General features: G+C 30.7%; 1 protein-coding gene across 4 annotated transcripts in view; it reads right to left on the bottom strand.

Annotated features, from left to right (window-relative positions):
• LOC143196121 (neutral ceramidase) overlaps positions 1-18492 on the bottom strand; it is a 70727-nt gene that overhangs the window by 26224 nt on the left and 26011 nt on the right. For all 4 annotated transcript variants that reach the window (XM_076403738.1, XM_076403736.1, XM_076403737.1 and 1 more), the window contains 5 exons: positions 13957-14095; positions 9592-9735; positions 6916-7092; positions 6736-6860; positions 6433-6634 (listed from right to left, as the gene is read on the bottom strand). In XM_076403738.1, coding sequence (XP_076259853.1) covers positions 6433-6634; positions 6736-6860; positions 6916-7092; positions 9592-9735; positions 13957-14088 — 780 coding nt within the window. In that variant the 5' untranslated portion in view covers positions 14089-14095. The remainder of the gene's footprint in view (positions 1-6432; positions 6635-6735; positions 6861-6915; positions 7093-9591; positions 9736-13956; positions 14096-18492) is intronic.

The raw sequence follows: 18492 nt of genomic DNA, 5'->3' as shown, positions 1-18492 counted from the left end.
GCAATCAGCAGCTCAAAAAAGACATCTATCAAAAGTATAGAGTAAACTATATAGGAGACTAACAAATTAGTAGCAGATCTAGAAACATTTGGTGAAGAATATCCTGCGAAAATGTCTTGCGACAAGGACAACAGCAAATGATGAATGGACTGTTTCGGAATACAGGTCATAGCTAGATGATGCTGATGATCATGATGACAATATAATGGAACTAAATCATTTATAATAAAACTAAGATTAAGTTCTTTTACGAACTCTATAATCGATGTAACTATAATTGAAATAAGCCAACTATCATTCTGTTACATAATTTTGTATCGGCTATAAATATATTTTGTATCGATTATTAAAATATGTAATTAAAACATTATATTATCTCACTCTCACAGTAAATAATATGAATAATTTGCCATATTAAATTGTATACATCATTAATGGTTACCAACAGAATTGAACTAATAACATACCGGATTAAATTTTTTGTAAATGGAATTAACTTATTTAACGTTGTTACATCACAACTAATGAATGGTTTCCTAAACCACTGTCAAATATAAACGTATGTAGTACAAAAGTTTGTTAAACATGGTACAAGAACCAAAATTAATTATAGTACATTAATTAACTGAGTTAACCAAATAGCTTGTTTACAATTGTCATGTCATGTCATGACATTATGTCAATGGAGAAAAGTTGGAGCAGCTTAGAAGTATTTGCAAAATCAGTTTTCAGAAAATTTAATCTAGACCTCCATTATTAGTGTTTTTGTTATTGGTGATTTTAATTCTCTATTAATTAGTTCAATTGTTAGTTAATAACTACTAACTCTGTCTTCCACACTCAATTATCAATAATTATTTTAAAAAATTATGTATTCAACCTTACAATATTGCGATAAAAGCACGTACCAGTTTGGAATATATCTATGTGGCTTATAATTCATATTGTTAATAATATTAGATAATATAAAAAGTATAAAGCAAGAGCATATATGTTGCAGCTCATATTTACAGAAGAGAATAAGTAGAAATACAGTGATAACAAAAATTACTGATAAGAAAACTAAGATGAAAACACAGCAACGAAACAACTAAACGTAAAAAGGTAAATATTTTATCTATTGAAAAAAAATTGGATATATAATTGTTAATTAGAAAGCTTAGGTCTTCAGGGGATTTAGTTATAGGTTTAGAGTTATGTAAAAAAACGTGTCTAGAACTCTATCTCAGAGGTAGTGTAGAAAAGAATTTAAGATAAATATAATAAAACCAAACAAATCTACTATACAAACTATTGTAGCTATATAATTAGAAGTAGTTTATGTCCTTCTATAATAAGTGATTATATACTGCTAAAACTATAATTCTAATAACTATAATGCTAAAATACATTATATTTGATAACAATATTTTAGTTTCATTGTTTTATTCACATTAGCATCACCAATATGGGCAAACCTGTGAACATGATCTCACTAGGTGTCTAAGTCACTAGAAGGCTAGAGGCAGATTTCTTTTCTGTCTCTCGATTTACAATTTAGGAAGACATATTCCATTATATTTGTTGTTTTTATATTTCTGCTTATAATTTTAAGGAAATTTGTCACTATGACGTTATTTTGGTAACATTTTTTTAATGTAAATATTATTTTTTCAGATGCAAAAGCATTATAGGAATATAGTTTTTCAGGATGTGAAGGTTCAAGTAAAATTAATAATTATCCAAAAGTTTTTATCCGGAAGCACAGAAATGGTTTTTAAAATAAATAAACGTTTTTGTACGTACGTTATGTACGGCGAAAACGCACGAGCCGTTTCTAGACAACGCATTAACCTTATAAAACATTCACCTGATCTGCCGAAAAACAAATATTGTGTCAATAACCGGACCATTCGGTGGGGTTTGCATTTTATTCGGTCGTCTGATTTAACCGATAGAAAAGTCAATTAAAACCGTTGGTATTTTAAATTTTAATTACGCGGCACGTATAGCCCGTTTTTTTTTTTAATAACACGAAGCCGATTTTTCTGTGTACATTTTTTTTTATAAATCAACAGAAGGTGTTTTAATTTAATTTCTTTATTCGGTTTTGTTTATTCTTCTTGTTAATGTTATTTTTTCGAACGTAACAAGCATTCATAATGAGCTTCATGAATACATGTTTTTTTATATCTCATTTTCTAGTCACCATTTAATTAATAAGGAGACTATATTCCCAAACATTTCAAGGTAATAAAATATGTAATTATATATTTATTCTCAGAATATATTTTCATATATATCAACATAAGTATGTATTAATTCATAATATAGAATCGAATGTACATCGCAATTTGTAAATTCGCTTTAATATCACACAATATTTCCCTTCTTATTCCAGTTAAAAACACACAATGCTGTCTGATTCGTTTTGTTGTCAAACTCTCCATAACAGTGGCAATACGAAACATAAGTGTTATAAACCAGCAAATGCCGATTCCAATAAATAGTCAGTCGGAAACAGATTACGTATCTAATTAATAAATTCGAACAGGGACGAGGAAATAGGGACCCCTTCTTATCAGTAAAATGCGTAAGAGAGGGAAGTATTGATACTATCAATTGCTAAGTTTCTGAGGTTCTGTTCGAGATTCAATATATGAAAAGTATAAAAACAGTGAGTAATATTTTCATTATAAACGTAATACAAACAAATATTTCAGAGATAACTTTTAGGCTGGAAAATATCAATAAAAACTAGAGATATGCAGCTCTTTGATGGATATAAGACATCCTTTCATACACAGTTAAGAAACAAAATCTAAATAGTATAAGGATAACCCACGCAGAGGTAATGTTAAGGGAACTTCCAGACATTGCTTTTCAGATACAATTTATGGAAGTATATAATAAAATTAAGGGAGAATTATTATTTCAATTTGCGTTTGGCAAGACACTAATAAAAAGTGTAAAGACAATAAAGGTTGACGGAAAAGATAAAAGCTAGAATAACTTTTGCTTAGGTTTTGTTGATCATAATATTTTTTTAGTAATTCATCGAAGATATATTGTTCTTCATACTTCAAAATGGAATGGTTGCTTGAGCAGTTTGAGCGTAACAGTTTGAAACCTAACTGTAGAAAATGTAGAGTGTGAAATGTGTGAATTGTACAGTGTTGTATGTAGTTGTTGAGAATACACATGTCCATTTGGTTAAAATATATGCGGAGAGAGTGAATACTAACTGTTTTGCAGATATGGCAAATGCATTAGGAAGAATGCAGTGATTAATTAATCTAATTTTATCAAGAAATATGTACACAGGTAGTAACAGAAGAAACTAAGAAGGAATACAGTAATATCAGAATTACTGAAACACGGCCTTAGACTAATATAAAATTAGGAAACATTTGGGCTTTGAAGAATACCCTTAGTCCGTGTATTTCTAGCAAAAACATCGTCCACCAAAGGCTGACCGAAGATTGTGTGAATTAATTTAATCTACTGAAATGTGGGCAGAAGCTTGCAGACCAGGGTATACGGCCTTCAAAGATCGACATACCATTGATATTTGTGTAGAAACAATGCTACTCAGAAGATGTAAGTAAAATACTGGTAGACGAAGGTGCAGTCAATACAACAATCAAGATGAAGAATAATGAATTGACAAGATGTTCTTTTTGTACCTCAGCGACTTTTACTGACCGACTTTTACGACCCGACCGATTCCGAATATTTTGAAGGGAAGCTAATTGTTGTGAATTCCCTGATGGGAAAACCGGAACAATATAGCGAATTGATTTAGAATAAGATGTTTCTTTTTTTTTCTTATTCCAAATGATTTTTTGCTGATGTCGCTTCGGGTTCGGGATAGAGATGTGTTTTGCCCGCGACAGAGATCCTGTGTTACTACTGGGATTATCGTAGTTAGTTAGCTATCGAGGTTTGTGGATAGGTAGGAATTTGATGAGATTGTTGTCGTGTTCCAAGGCGCCTAGGGAGAACCTTAACAGTTCAATTGAAAAGTCCCCGGCCTACCATAGTAAAACATATGTTTTGGCAAAATTTTTTTTATGTTCAACATAATTCCTTTCAAGGGTGATACACTGATTATAGCGACCCCCCAACTTTTCGATACCATTTTCGTACTACGATTTGTCCTGTGCTTCAAAATAAGCCTCAGTCTCGGCGATCACCTCTTCATTCGACGAAACCTCCTTACCAACGAGCATTCTTTTGAGATCTGAGACCAGAAAATAGTCGTTGGGAGCCAGATCTGGAGAATACTGTGGATGAAGAAGCAATTGCTCAATTCATAGATTTTTGTCACCGATTTCTTACTTGTGACACGGCGCATTGTCTTGATCAAGCAGCACTTTCTTTTTCATCAAAAACGTCCGTATTTCGTTTCGATTTCGTCCCTCAAACTGTCCAATATGTAATAGTCGCTGTTGATGTTACTTCCTTTTTCAAGGTAGTCAATCAAAATATGTCTATGCGCATCCCAAAATACGTTTTCCCATGCTTTGAAGCGGATTCATCGTGTGCAGTCCACTCGGATGACTGAAAATTGGACTTCGGAGTGAAATGATGGAGCTATGTTTCATTCATTGTCACATATTGATGCAAAAACTCCGGTTTATTACGCTTGATCATCTTCAAACACTGCTCCAAATTATCAACTCTTTGCACATAGTTCTCTCATACCCAAATATTCGTGAATGATATGATGTACACATTCAGTTGATATCTTTAGAGTGTCTGCGAATTCATTCAATTTCAATTTACAGTCATTCAAAATAATTTTCTGGATTTTTTAAATGTTTTCGTCGGTAACAACCTCCTTTGGGCGTCCATGGAGTTCACCATCTTCGGTGCTCATTTCGCCACGTCTAAACTTAGCATACCAATCATTGATGGTTGATTTTCCTAGGACAGTCTCCGGAAACTCGGCATCAAGCCAAGTTTTTGCTTCAACTATATTTTTTCCGTTCAAAAAGCAATATATTATCAACAGGCGAAATTCTTTTTTATCCATTTTTTTCACAATAACAAAAGTTGCTCAAAAATGCTATAAAATGCTAATGGTCCGACAGCTATCAAACTTATACACGCATGTTCAGAGGGTTACAGCTAACTAAAAACGTATGGATTTAATTCCAATAGCGCCATCTATGTGTCAGGTTGGGGACTTTTCAATTGACCTGTTACACTGGGCATGTTTGTGAAACTCTTCTGAAACTATGGATCATTGAGTAACGCGCAGACTTTTTTGGATTGGAACACTTGCAGTAGTTCAAGTTGTCTCTCATAAATGCACCTGTACCACACTTGTGCTTCGTAGAGGCAGACCGGACGGACTAGCATCTTATACAAGGTCGCTTTCTCGGGGATTGGGAGAAGATGTTTCTTCCAGTGAGAAATGTTATATATACAAATTTTCGATTCTGCACATGTGTACATTAGGCTATTCTTATTGTTGTCAGGAAATTGTTGAAACTCAAGCGGTATTCTGATAAGTTCCACAAAATGTAGAAAACAGGCAATATGATTTCAAGAAAATTTAGAAATCTACATCCCTAAATTTAAAAATAAACTGGGTAATATTTAATTATATGTTTGCAAGATATATTATATTAAAGTGTAAATGGAAATTAATGGAAATGTAAATGAAGTATTACAATGGAGATACTATATTAAAATATATTTCTGCAAAATATATTGTATTGTGTTATATTTAAGAACAAAGCAATCTATAAGTGAGAAATAAGATTTTTTTAAAAATCAAATGTTATTGTCTAGTAATGGAAAAGTTTTAAATAACGTTAAATTAACAATATGTGATTTACATCATATTTAATGTCAAAGAATACAATTTTTCAATTTGCTGTAACATAAAAATTGTCAGACATCTATTTTTTAATATTTACGTAAATGTTTGATTTCACTTAGTTCAGCTACAATGTTGAAAATGGCAATTATGAGTAAAAAATAAAACAAAAACTAATAACATACCGTAGGTAGAAAACGAGAATAATATATAATTTCACAATATAAATACAATACAGAGCAGAAAAAAATTCTTCTATATAGTATATGATTATATGATTTATTCGTAATCTTAAACTTCGTAATCTTTTAGCAGCTACAGCCGACCAGTTATATATGGTAGCATTAGGAAATCGCTTAACATAATAAATGACAATTTAATACATATTAAATTCCCGTAAGTAATATCATATATAATAATACACATTGCCATATTTTTTTGGCAGAAATTTTAACACCAGTCGGACTTGTTGCCTGACCCAATTTTTAAATTTTCCATTTTGATATTGACAGTATTTATAAAAATAAAAATTCAGTATTCCATGTATAACGTATGATAAATGACGTTCATCGAGAATGAAAACAAAGTGATATGAAGTAAAATAATTCGCAGTCAATACATACCTGGCCAATAAGACTTCCTTGATTATATTCAGACTCTAACAGAATCGATGCGTAACCTACGTTGTCTGATGTAACCAAACAATTAGTATTGTTCAGTGATACTGCATGTACAGCGTACCAATTAATGGCACCAATCAGGACATTGTCAGAATCACGTATGATCTTCAGCTGTCTCAAGGTTTGGTCGGTATTGCCATTGTATCTGAAGCAAGGTAGTCAAATATTTTCATTAAATCAGGTCAAGGGCGTACAATCAGGTCAAACAGAACATTAACATTTATTTTATTAACAAAATTAACTTACTTCTTTTTTTCTTCTTCAGGATTTTGATCATATGATGCTGGACTTCTGTTTATATTCGCATCTACTTCTCCTGAGGTGATATATACTCGGGAACTCGCCATATTTTCATGAGCTCGTTTTATTGCCTGTGGATAAAAAGGATTTAGTATAATTAAGCATCAGTTTTAACTCTATACTTACATTAAATATCCCATTGGTGTACGCATCAAATGTTTCATGCGCAAAACCCAACTCGGTGATATCATACATGACATCCACCAAAAAACCACCAGGTGCTCCATGGGTGTGAGTACCACTTAATATGAAGTTCTCGTGAGTATAAGTGGTATTATAAAGTTCCTGAAGTTTTTCCACAACCTACAAAATATTAAAAGCTTCTATTAAAATTCTTTATTTTGATTAATACATATTTGAGATTAGCAAAAAAAGTAATACCGATTATTCCTAATAAAAGAATGTAATTAATTGTTCGAGTGCGAAATGAAGGAAGAGTTCGCCACGGAGATGTTTTTACTGCTTTTCCACATAGTAGTGTAATATGTAATTATGGGAAAACTAAGATGTCGTTCAATATGATGCTGCAAACTTCTTGACTTATCTGATGATCACTGATGATACCCCTATATTCTTCTTCTTCCGTTTACCCCTATATTCTACATTTCCCTGTAGTCTGTGTTTTAGGGATGCTGATAATTTTTTGGCCTATATATGGATATATCGATATTTTTGTTAGCCGATATTTTTCGATATTTTAAAAAAAATTAAATATAATTTTTAATAAATGTTTAAAATTACTACTTATTTTAAATGTTTAGTGCATTTTGGTATTTGATTTTTAAAATATTTAGGAAATTTTTTGGGTCGATATTTCAATATTTTTATGTTTTGAAACTTTGGAGGTTTGAAGATCTTTGGAGTTGTAGCTATATATATATATATATATATATATATATATATATATATATATATATATTTTCGATAAAACGCACAAAAAAATGTACATTTTAGATTCTTATTACCACATTATTATATTACTATTACTATAATATTACTATAGTATATATATATATATATATATATATATATATATATATATACGAGTATAAGCATACAATGATATGATGCATAAAAAGCTTTTTTGTTTGTTGTAGGTCCTTTGTAATACATTTTATGTCAGTTAAATAAGGATGTTTCCTTTCAAATAAGATTCTTTACGATCGTATAAAACCCTCATATTGTAAACAATAAAGTCTATACTTTTTATTTGCTTTCTTTACAATTAAGTTTATTTACTATACAGTTTTTAATTAAAATAGATATAACAATATTGCGCACCCAATGGGTTGTGAAATTTGACATAGCTAAAGTTTATATGGAGAAGTTTGAAGAATATGATATTCTATGCTAATGTTATAAATTGCGTCTAGAACATTTTTCTGACAAACTTCTTTTAATAATGTCTTCTTAGTCTTAATGTTTGTTTCTAAATATCAAAAATAAAGTTTGGTTAGGTTAGTTGCACAAATTATATTTATAGTTCAACGTAGAATAGTTAGATGTCCCCATAAATATTAATATCTTTAATAGTTTTTATAAAGAAAATATTTTATTATAAAATATTATACTAAAAAGTAAGCTATAAGTTATAGTGATTAGAACTATGTTAGTTTTATTATGTAAGAAAAAACTACGATTAACTTCAATTGGGTTTGGTTGGGATCTTTTGGGCCTAAAGATTTCTGTCAGCGAATGAGTCAAAACAATTATTAGTGAAAGTATGAGGTTTAACTTTTTGGTAACTTATATTACTAGATATATTTTATTAGATTTATAGATTTATTTATTTACATTTTAGTTTAGATGTCAAAAATATCAGGCATTAAACAACTAAAAAGGCGATCTTAATAATATTGTAAAATTTTTAAGCTATTTTAAGATAAGAATAAGCTTTAGATAAATATAAACGACTAATAATCAGACAAACATAAATAAAACGGAGAGTTTATTCTTCTAGTTTTTATTCAAAACGTCTACTTGAAAGAAATCTTGAAAGATTCTTTAGTGTTGAATACCATCTTGTTTTTATTAATTCATTTTCTACAGAGTTCCTAGTATTTTACTTTTAGCAAAATTGTCAGTAGACTTACAAGTTTATTTAGTACCTACTAGAATAGCTATCGGAATTGAATGAATCACTACTACATTTTATAAGCTTAATGTATTCTCCATCGATGTAACATGAGATGGCGAAAATCTTCTTGCCTCTAGAAACTAAGTAACTTGGTTATTCCCCAAGAATATTAAAAAGATATAATTACTTCACTGTCAGATAACAACGAAATTGCGAAATTAATAAGGGATCTAATATATTAAGAACTTTATAACAAATTATAGATAACTAGTTTCTTTTTGGAGAGAAACATATACTGTATTTATAAAGTAGTATTCGATAAATACTACCAATAAATATATTCGGCAAATATTTCTAATGATATTCATTAATTTCATTTCGTTTTACCTCCATTCACCGAGCCATATATTAAGCCCTGTAGAACAATACTTCATAATAAAAAATTAAATTCAAAATAAAGTAATTCGTTCCATAGCCATAGCCATATTCATTACTGATTTCATCAGCCAAAAATAGAAAAATTAAAAATAAATGTAGCCCATTAAATATACTATAGATAATGTATTTAATATAGTTTACTGCTAAAAGTTCTAGTTCTATTTAGTTTCGGAAATAAAAAGCTTTTCCTATAAATTTTTATACCAGTCGAGAAATCCTTAGTCTACTTCGCAAATATTTTCTAAATAAAACCATAAAATTGTGCTTTTATAGAAGTTTAAACTTACCGCATTCTTTAAACTAAATCCGACCATACAGGCATCAATAGAGACGAAAACTACTCTATTAGTTCCGTCATCGAAAATAAAAGCTCTAGCGAACTGACGTAGATGCAAACCGCATCCTTTTTGATCAAGCTTAGCATATCCCATCTGAAAATAAAATAAAAGTTAAGAGGAGTACAATCGACATAAAATAATAATAGAAATATATTATTATTATTGATATATAGGGTTAACCATCTGTTGATTTTAATTTATTCGGCCTTAAAAATATATTTAAAATATAAATATTTCCGCAACCTGTTGTGGTCTTGATATTAAAATGATAAAAGATGTCAGATGTCGTATGACTTTTTTATTCGAAACTTGAAGCTGAGAATATCATTCTCCAGAACATCTTGTAATTAGTAGTGGCTAATTATAGATGGTCCCAGTCGACATTCGGTAAACTCCGGCAGTTTTCGTCTGATTTTGTGACGTTGCCTTTTACAAGCGATGGAGAAGTAGAATCCAATGTACTACCGCAGCCATTTTTGGTTTGACTATGGTAAGAATGCTAGTAGCTCCAGATATTATATTTATATATGTTTATAGTTTACCTGTTGTTGCACAGGTCATATCTTGGCTATAAATAGTAGGTACTAATAGATAAATCATTGATTTATATGAGGCATATAACTCTATTCCAAATGCATTATATTGTAGTTAAAGTTGACCCTACAGAATTAATAGTTCAAATAATTATAACACGATATGTTTTATATGAGCATACCTCCTCGATATCACAGCTCGTTGATCTTATAAGGTTATTCCACAACATTAAGTTTGAACAAGAAACTTGAAGTTTGATGGTGATAATATTGAAAGAACAACTAAATCATCATTTATTAAGATTGCGAGTTCCTATTTTGGTAAAAATATTACTACTTGTTAGTTCGAGAATAATCGATGATGATTTTATAAGAGTACATCAAAGGGTTAGAGGTATTTAAAACCCCAAGGAAGTATTAAAATAAATGCTCGTTAACCGACTGGTAGAACTGACGCCAAGAGGAAGGGAATGTAATAAACAATACATTAAAAGACATGTACAGTATGATAATTCGAATGGATGCTATATTAGATGAGATCCAAGATAATTTAGACAGTGGAAACTTGGAAATATTATTAACTTATAAAAATATGCAGGAAGCAAATCAACACAGGTGCAAGGCATATAAGTGTTGAAGCATGGGTAAAGGGGGTTCAAATGAAACGAAAAATGTAATCGAAGATGATGAAGGACATAACAATGCGTTCAGATAATATGTTATATTATTGGCGTATGAATGTATAGATATATTATTGTGTGTAAAGATAAACGAATGCTTGTGGAACTAAAGTGGACGCCAAATAAAAAGGGCAGCCTAGAACTCCATGGGTGGTGTGAAAAAGAGTTTATAGAATTTTTTTATAGAATTATAACTTTAGTTTGTTGTTGTATTTTTTATATGTTGATAAATAAATTATATTTGTTAGATTACATAAGGTTTTATTTTCTCTTTTTTCCTTTAAAATGATTTGAAAAAGATGAAAATTGTACCAAAAAAACTTGAGTTTCAAGGAAAATTTTAAATTAGTTTGTAAATTCTAGATAGTTTATTGTATTTATATAATATTCTTCAAATGTACCTGTAATTTACAAGAAGTGACAACGTGGCTTGCCAACTGTTTCAAAAATTATACTTGTCTTGTAATTTGAACGGGATAGGACTGACAATGGTCTCGTTTCAAAAAATTTCAAAATGATCTTATAAAGAAAGATAGTCATGTGATATACCCTGAGATTGAGGCGCCCTTGCTTATTGCATGATCTCGCATAATCTAACAAGGGCTGAAGCTTTTAGCTTGGGTGGGATATGTGCAAGGAAATTATAGGTAAAACAAAGTTCAAGGTTGATCAAAAGCCATGTACAAACAACTACACGGGGACCAATTAGGTGTATATGAGCATATGAGAAAGAAACAAAGAAAAAGATATTTTCCAAGATAAACCAAACCCGACGAAAGATGCTCGCAAAAGAAGCACATCAAAACTAATAGTTAGACTGACGGCTAATGGCTAATTATTAGACATTGGGGTAAAACTATTAATTCTGTATATTGTACGGATTTTTTTTAGCAGAAGTTTTCGGAGAAAGTAGGAAAAATTCTCCATTAATTAATCAACTCACAGATCGGCCAAAGCAACAATGTTTTTAGCCAACCTATGTATAGAACTGATGGATCATCCACCGTACAATCAGGATTTGACGCTAAATAACATTTAACAAATGACGTAGTCTATGATTTTCGAAATTTGAAAGTCAACGTGTCTTGGAGTTTTATAAAAGGAAGTGGAAGAAATATAAGCACGTGATCAACATTTCTGATGTCATAAATTCACGTCGTAATATTATTTACGTATTGAAGAATTTTATTAAAAAATTTCAACAGGGTCGAGCACTCCCAATATAAATAGAATTTTATAGATGAAATAAGCAGGAAAGATCCCCTCCGATTTTAAAACGAAATTTACGTTTTTACAGGTTGAATTTGACATAATCATCTTTGATGAGAATTGGTTGCTTTGTTGGAATGACTATAATCTAAATAATTATGATATAATTAACGAATAATATGTTGTAAAAAATAAACTCAATTTTGATCAGTAATATATGTTAATAATAGTAATCTCCGTTATAAGACCAGAAATATAAATAATAATCTTCGTACTTACACATACACCTATCTGCCACTAAATTTAACTGATAAACAATAGACGTGACAGATGATATACTTAAATTTGTGTGAGAGGCCTCCGATGACTTAGAGTACAGTTGTAGTATCTTGACTAACCCACCATAACTCTAATAGTATCACCCCGAGCTGCAATACATCTATCTAAATACCACATGACTGCATTAGGGGACTCTTTGTGTTGAAGTTGCTCAATTATTGGTAAATGAATAAATTTAAAAGGCATAAATAAAAACAAATAATCATACGACAACCTCGGAAAAATTGTGTGACCCACTGTGAAATTTCAGTTTTTACAACAATAGACTTAAAGTTTTTCTTTGGTAAACATGTATTATTCGAACAGAAACTGTTATATTTATCGAGATACAAAGAACATCACCGATTCAGTTTTATTTTAATATAAATGAAAGCTTATATCGTAAACACTTCACAATATATTTTACACCAGCTTTCTTAGGCTTTGGTTTCTTTGAATTCTTTACACAGTTGCTCGACAATCGTATTTTTGAACATATATAAACATCATTCAGAATAGCATTACCAATATTACAATAACATAGAATTTCAAAAATAAATCAACAATATTCAAGACTATTATATAATATAATGTATCCACATCTGAAGATAAATTTTCATGTTAATTAAAACTGCTAGCTTCCAGCAAATTGTCAAAAAGTATATATCTTTCCAGAATTGTCCAACAAATTAACCATACTAATTAATCTCGTTTTAAACCGTTACCTAGAGCTATATTGGTATAGTTGACTATTGAATTATAAATACAAATATACAAGGTCATGTTTATGTAGATATAACTTGCGAGAACTAAAGACTTCTTTTGTATAACTTAAGTATAACGTAAGAGGAAAGTGTACTCGAATTCGACGTCTTCACGCTGACAATTTCGGAATTATTGAGATGAACATTGAAACTTGTTTAATAAAAAATATGATATTTAAGCCGAATAAAAGCATCATGGCAATAATTATGGCAATTAAGCAGTCCCTATTTCCTTAAAATAATCATATTGTGCCAAAATCTTTGGATAGAAGGACAATCTCATTTATTGTATAGATTTAAGAATGAATATTCTTAAAATATGAGTTTTATTGTAAATGAAATAAAGATATAACTATTGAACAAATAATATTACAAAGCATATTAATAGTACTTAGAACAAATCAAACCATTATACTGAATGTGATTTTAAAACCTTATATTGATTTATTAGAAATCAGATATTTCCCAAAATATTATTTTAAAAACTATTGGCAAGATCTGATAACTTGTTTAACAATACGAAGAAAACATTACAGCAGGAAAAACGTAGTAAAGTGCAGACAAAGCACATAAAAACAGCAATTTCCACATACTTCGTAGTAGTTGTGTAAAGTTTGCGGAAGTTTAAATGAGCTCTTAGAGCTGTTCCAAACAGGAGGTTTCGCAAAGTAAAATGGAACACAAGTTTAATAAAAATGCTACAAAATATTTTTATTTCTAATATTAAAAAAAAATATTCATACCATTATATCTCGACATTAATTTCATTAAGTGATATTTGTATTTCTTTTCAAAGCTAACAATACTTACAAGAGTAATTTCGGCTACAGGGCCAGTACAATCAGCACGACCAACTCCGACTTGGTAAGCCGCATTAGCTGTGGTTGTTAATACACATAATAAAAGAAGCACGCCTGAGGCATTAGTCCACAACCGCCACATATCAAACCTGAAAGGCAATTAAAATTATCTTAAAATACAAGTTATCTTAAAATATAAGTAAATAAAAACTACACCGTTCGCTATTTAAAATTACCAAAAAATATGTTTACAGTTACATAATCATAATGGTATATAATAAAATATATAAGTTGGTTGTTATGGTTTTTATTATTGCTTTTTGATGTAAAACACAAGTACTATTGACTCTACTCCGCAGGCAACAGTAATTAAATTTTAAATATAGTCTAAAAAAATAGTTTTAGGTAACTAAATTGCGTGAGGCAGCCAATATGTTGAAATATAAAAAGACAACTTATTCTCTATTTCTAATGAACATTTATCAGTGTTGAAACTGAACAATTTGAAAGTTGTACTCAAAGTAGAGAGCGAAATAAACAGGATTCTTGTGTCCATATTTAACAATTAATCTGCTGCAAGGTTGAACTTAAAACAATGAAATACCAGATAGATGGGCATCAGCCGGTGATGTCCAATCCACCAAATATCCTGACCCAAAGTCAGGTAACGAGGCCCAGAACTTATTGCGTTACACACTAGAATTAATATTTTTTCAATAAAGGTAGCATGTATTGCTGTAGAGAATATATCAAATAGTTTTCTAATTAAACCGATATTTAATTCACTATTTCATAAAATCAAACAACTCTGCATAATTATATGGTGTTCAAGAAGTTCGTATATGGTCGTAAAAATAGCTTGACATTTCAAGAGTAATATTATTCCGACTCTACCATAGTAAGCTGACACACGGTTAGTCTCTGACAGAGTTGTTCGATCGCAGATGCGGTGTTCTAGCAGTGAGGAGTGTGTCCAATCATAAAAGCTAAAATATCGATGAACTTTTTGAGCGTATATAGATTGTTAACAAAATGTAGTGCCTTACTCATATACGTCTGCCATGTAACATCATACTTACAAAATGCTACTATGGTCATACTCTTACAATGTTTGTTAATTAACATTGCTAATATTTCTCTCTATATTATCAAGAAACTTAAAATAAATCCACCTCATTTTAATAGAAATTCATGAAAACTTATTGAATCCATTGCACAAACTACAGTGTCGTTTATTCTAATGCAAACGAAAAAAGATCGCAAATGAAACGCTAAGGATCATTATAATACAAACAGAACCAGTGTCAATAGATACAATACATGTTTCTTAGAGTATCCAGTATAACATGTTGTACATACTAGAGAAACGACCAAAAGGATTCGCGTGGTCGTTGGCCCGTCTGGATAGTTTACAACTCTAGGTAAATTATTTGGGAGTATCGACCATATCTTCGCCCGCAGGTTTGCCTTTGATGATCCTCTGAATTACAATGTTGTTACTCAAAATTTGCACGATACAGCCAGCGTGGTGGCGTGATTTAATGTTACATAGCTACTGTAAGTCCGTCTTTGGTGGTCTTACATATTAAACTTGTTTCCGTCCAAATTCTAATCGACTTCATTCACATCAACTTCAATCCGTTTATCCGATATTCAATGCCTTTCTATGTCAACAATATATGGTTTTCAGGTATTTTCCAAAAGATAGATGTTCTCAAATTCTAACAGTTTAAGGTTAGGGGACTTTCAGCATTTTTTATTTGCGATTGATGACCTTAGAATTTAAACTGCGATTATTTTGCACGAAAACTGCTTAATTCTACAAAGGAATGCTTGGAGCAACTGATAAACGATTGGCACACTAACGTCAATCAGCCTTTTTTAATAAGCTACCCTCTATTCTTCACAAGGGAGCTTATTTCGCTTAAATTAATGAAATTAAAATTACGAAGTCCTACGAATTCTACCAGCTATAAGTCGTTTGCAGTTTAAATACAAAAATAAACTTCTTTAAATTGAAATAGAGGAGACGACTTATTGACTCGACTACACAGCTGGTGCTGCTCATTCAATCGTAAATGAAGCCATTATAATATGACATAGTAGTTAACTCATCGTAAATAAAATACCGTCTTCCAATGATCCTCTAATTTGTTGATGCGTTTTGCTCTTGGGGCTTTCCAGAAGGTCTGCAAAATACATAGTCAGAAGCTGCAAGATCTGTCGATTTACTACTGCTACTGCATCTGGTATTTCTAATATATTAAAATAATAATAAACTCTCTGAATAAAATTAAAATATCTGTATTTACGTATAACTCTATTTGTGCATTTGTTGGACTGTAACTAGTGTTTTTTAATAAAAATTAGACCAACAAACTTAAAAGGATTTACAACAGATGGTGTTACTGTGTATTAAATCGCATCGAGCGCATTTGTAACCAACTCCATGTTGGAGCATTACAGACAGGCTTCACTGGTATGTGATTTCGTCGAAGTGTGAAGAAGGCGGTTGGTCATGTGTGAAATTCTGCTTCAACCACAAAATCTGAAAGGTTTTTTGCATGTTGCTGATGACCAGAAGTGGATACATTACGATAATCCTTGGTGTGTGCTTGACTATTAGCTGCAAAAGTCTAATGAAAACATCAATGTGAGAATCTCTATCAACTACAATTAATATGTTTGACGCAGGCACTAAGCGAAAAACTTCCGGAATACAAACAAAGGCAGAACAATGTTATTCTTCAGAATGAAAATGCTCGATCATATTTTATGTTGTAAAACTGGTGAAAACATACCTGGAACCTTTATAAGTGCTACCCCACCCCCTGTATTATCCACATGAGTCATGACCTGAGCGGCGATTCACTTCTTCGAGAAATAGCGAAATAAATTAGTAAAAAAAAACACCACATCGACTCTAAGAAGTGAAGCATTATTAAGTATTAACGATGCTAAGCAATTAGACATTATTAACAATTTAAAGGTTCTCAATGCATATATTTTAATCTTAACAAAAAATTAATAACACAACATATAATCTACGGACATTTAAAATGTATGGCTCACCATAAAAGGATAATCGATACATAAACTGATTGATTGGCCAATAAGTATGTATTCCAAAATTTTAAATACAAGCCGGTGATTGATCGGGACTCTAAATGGATATTTTCATTGATAAAATGAGAATATATTGACAGGGGATTTTAGAAAAAAGTTATATTTAACCACTGCATTAATCTCAGATAAATACTATAGTATAATGTCGTTTATAAATGATCGTGCCAAAATATAATTAATATGATATTAAACTAACAACCGCAAAACGTGTCCCGACATTTTGTTCCGGTTAGGATATCAGTTAGTAGGTTACCCTAACCACAGTTTAGGATTATTTAAAATGCAATCTATGAAAAAACAAGACAAAACCAGCGAATCTAAAATTTTGGTGGGGGCTTGACACTGATATCAAGTTTGATTTAATATTTTCCACGGGATCAGTCACAGTCCCTCGATGCTTTTGGAGGAAAAAAACTGTTAATCCCGTCTAAATCAATTGGTGATGTTATATCCACTGTTTATGCGAAACAACCCATCCAAGTATTAATATCGAACCTTGGTGAAAATTCAAGAATATCATTTCGGCGTTGTTGACAAAAATTTACTGTAATTATTTAGTATGAAGGAGTGTCTTTTCGAACCGATGAAGATCACTTTTAATTTGAGGGCCTCATTAATCGTTGAGATTGCCTCAAATTTTCATCCAGAAAACAGATATATTATAGAAATTCAGTTTCGATTAGATTATGGGCAAAATTCATTACAGGATCTTACTTCTTCCAAAATGTGACTGGTCAAGCGACTGTTAATGGAATTCTCCATGAAAACCAAATTATTTCTGACTAAATTGGATGATATTTATGACATGATATTATAACAATTTTCAGTAGGTCAATTTCATGAATAAGCCTTAAGATTCTAAATTATGATATGAATAATATAATCTTTTATACATTTTCATATGTTCGAAGTGATTATTGTGTCTTATTGAGTTCGATTCTACCGAGTGGTTCGGTTTGGTGTTAACTGACTCTAGCGTAATTTATTACAATATGGTCAGCCGATAAAAACTGGCATTAAATTCACATCTTTGTGCCATAGAAGAATGTAATATAGTTATCTGGCGACTTCGATGCACATATTAATCAGACAAATGGAGAAAAATCATCAAGGATTCAATATTCAATATTTCGTTTATATTTGTGTCAGCACTCAAACTGTTTTGTTGACATATATATATATATATATATATATATATATATATATATATATATATATATATATATATATATATATATATGTCAACAAAACAGTTTGAGTGCTGACACAAATATAAACGAAATATTGAATATAATGCAGAAAAGCTGTGATGAGGTATGATAAATAAGTTATTTCGATATAAGGATTTCGTTATACGTTTTAATATAATTGTACTGACAGAATCATTTGTACTCTAGGTTTAAATAAATTACCACTTCTT

This window comes from Rhynchophorus ferrugineus, unplaced genomic scaffold, assembly GCF_030347505.1.
Source record: "Rhynchophorus ferrugineus isolate W39M unplaced genomic scaffold, kcgeb_rfMv2 rfM4, whole genome shotgun sequence".
In the NCBI taxonomy this organism is placed as follows: domain Eukaryota; kingdom Metazoa; phylum Arthropoda; class Insecta; order Coleoptera; family Curculionidae; genus Rhynchophorus; species Rhynchophorus ferrugineus.
The sequence above is the reverse complement of the archived record's forward strand: the minus strand, read 5'-3'. Positions and strand labels throughout refer to the sequence as shown.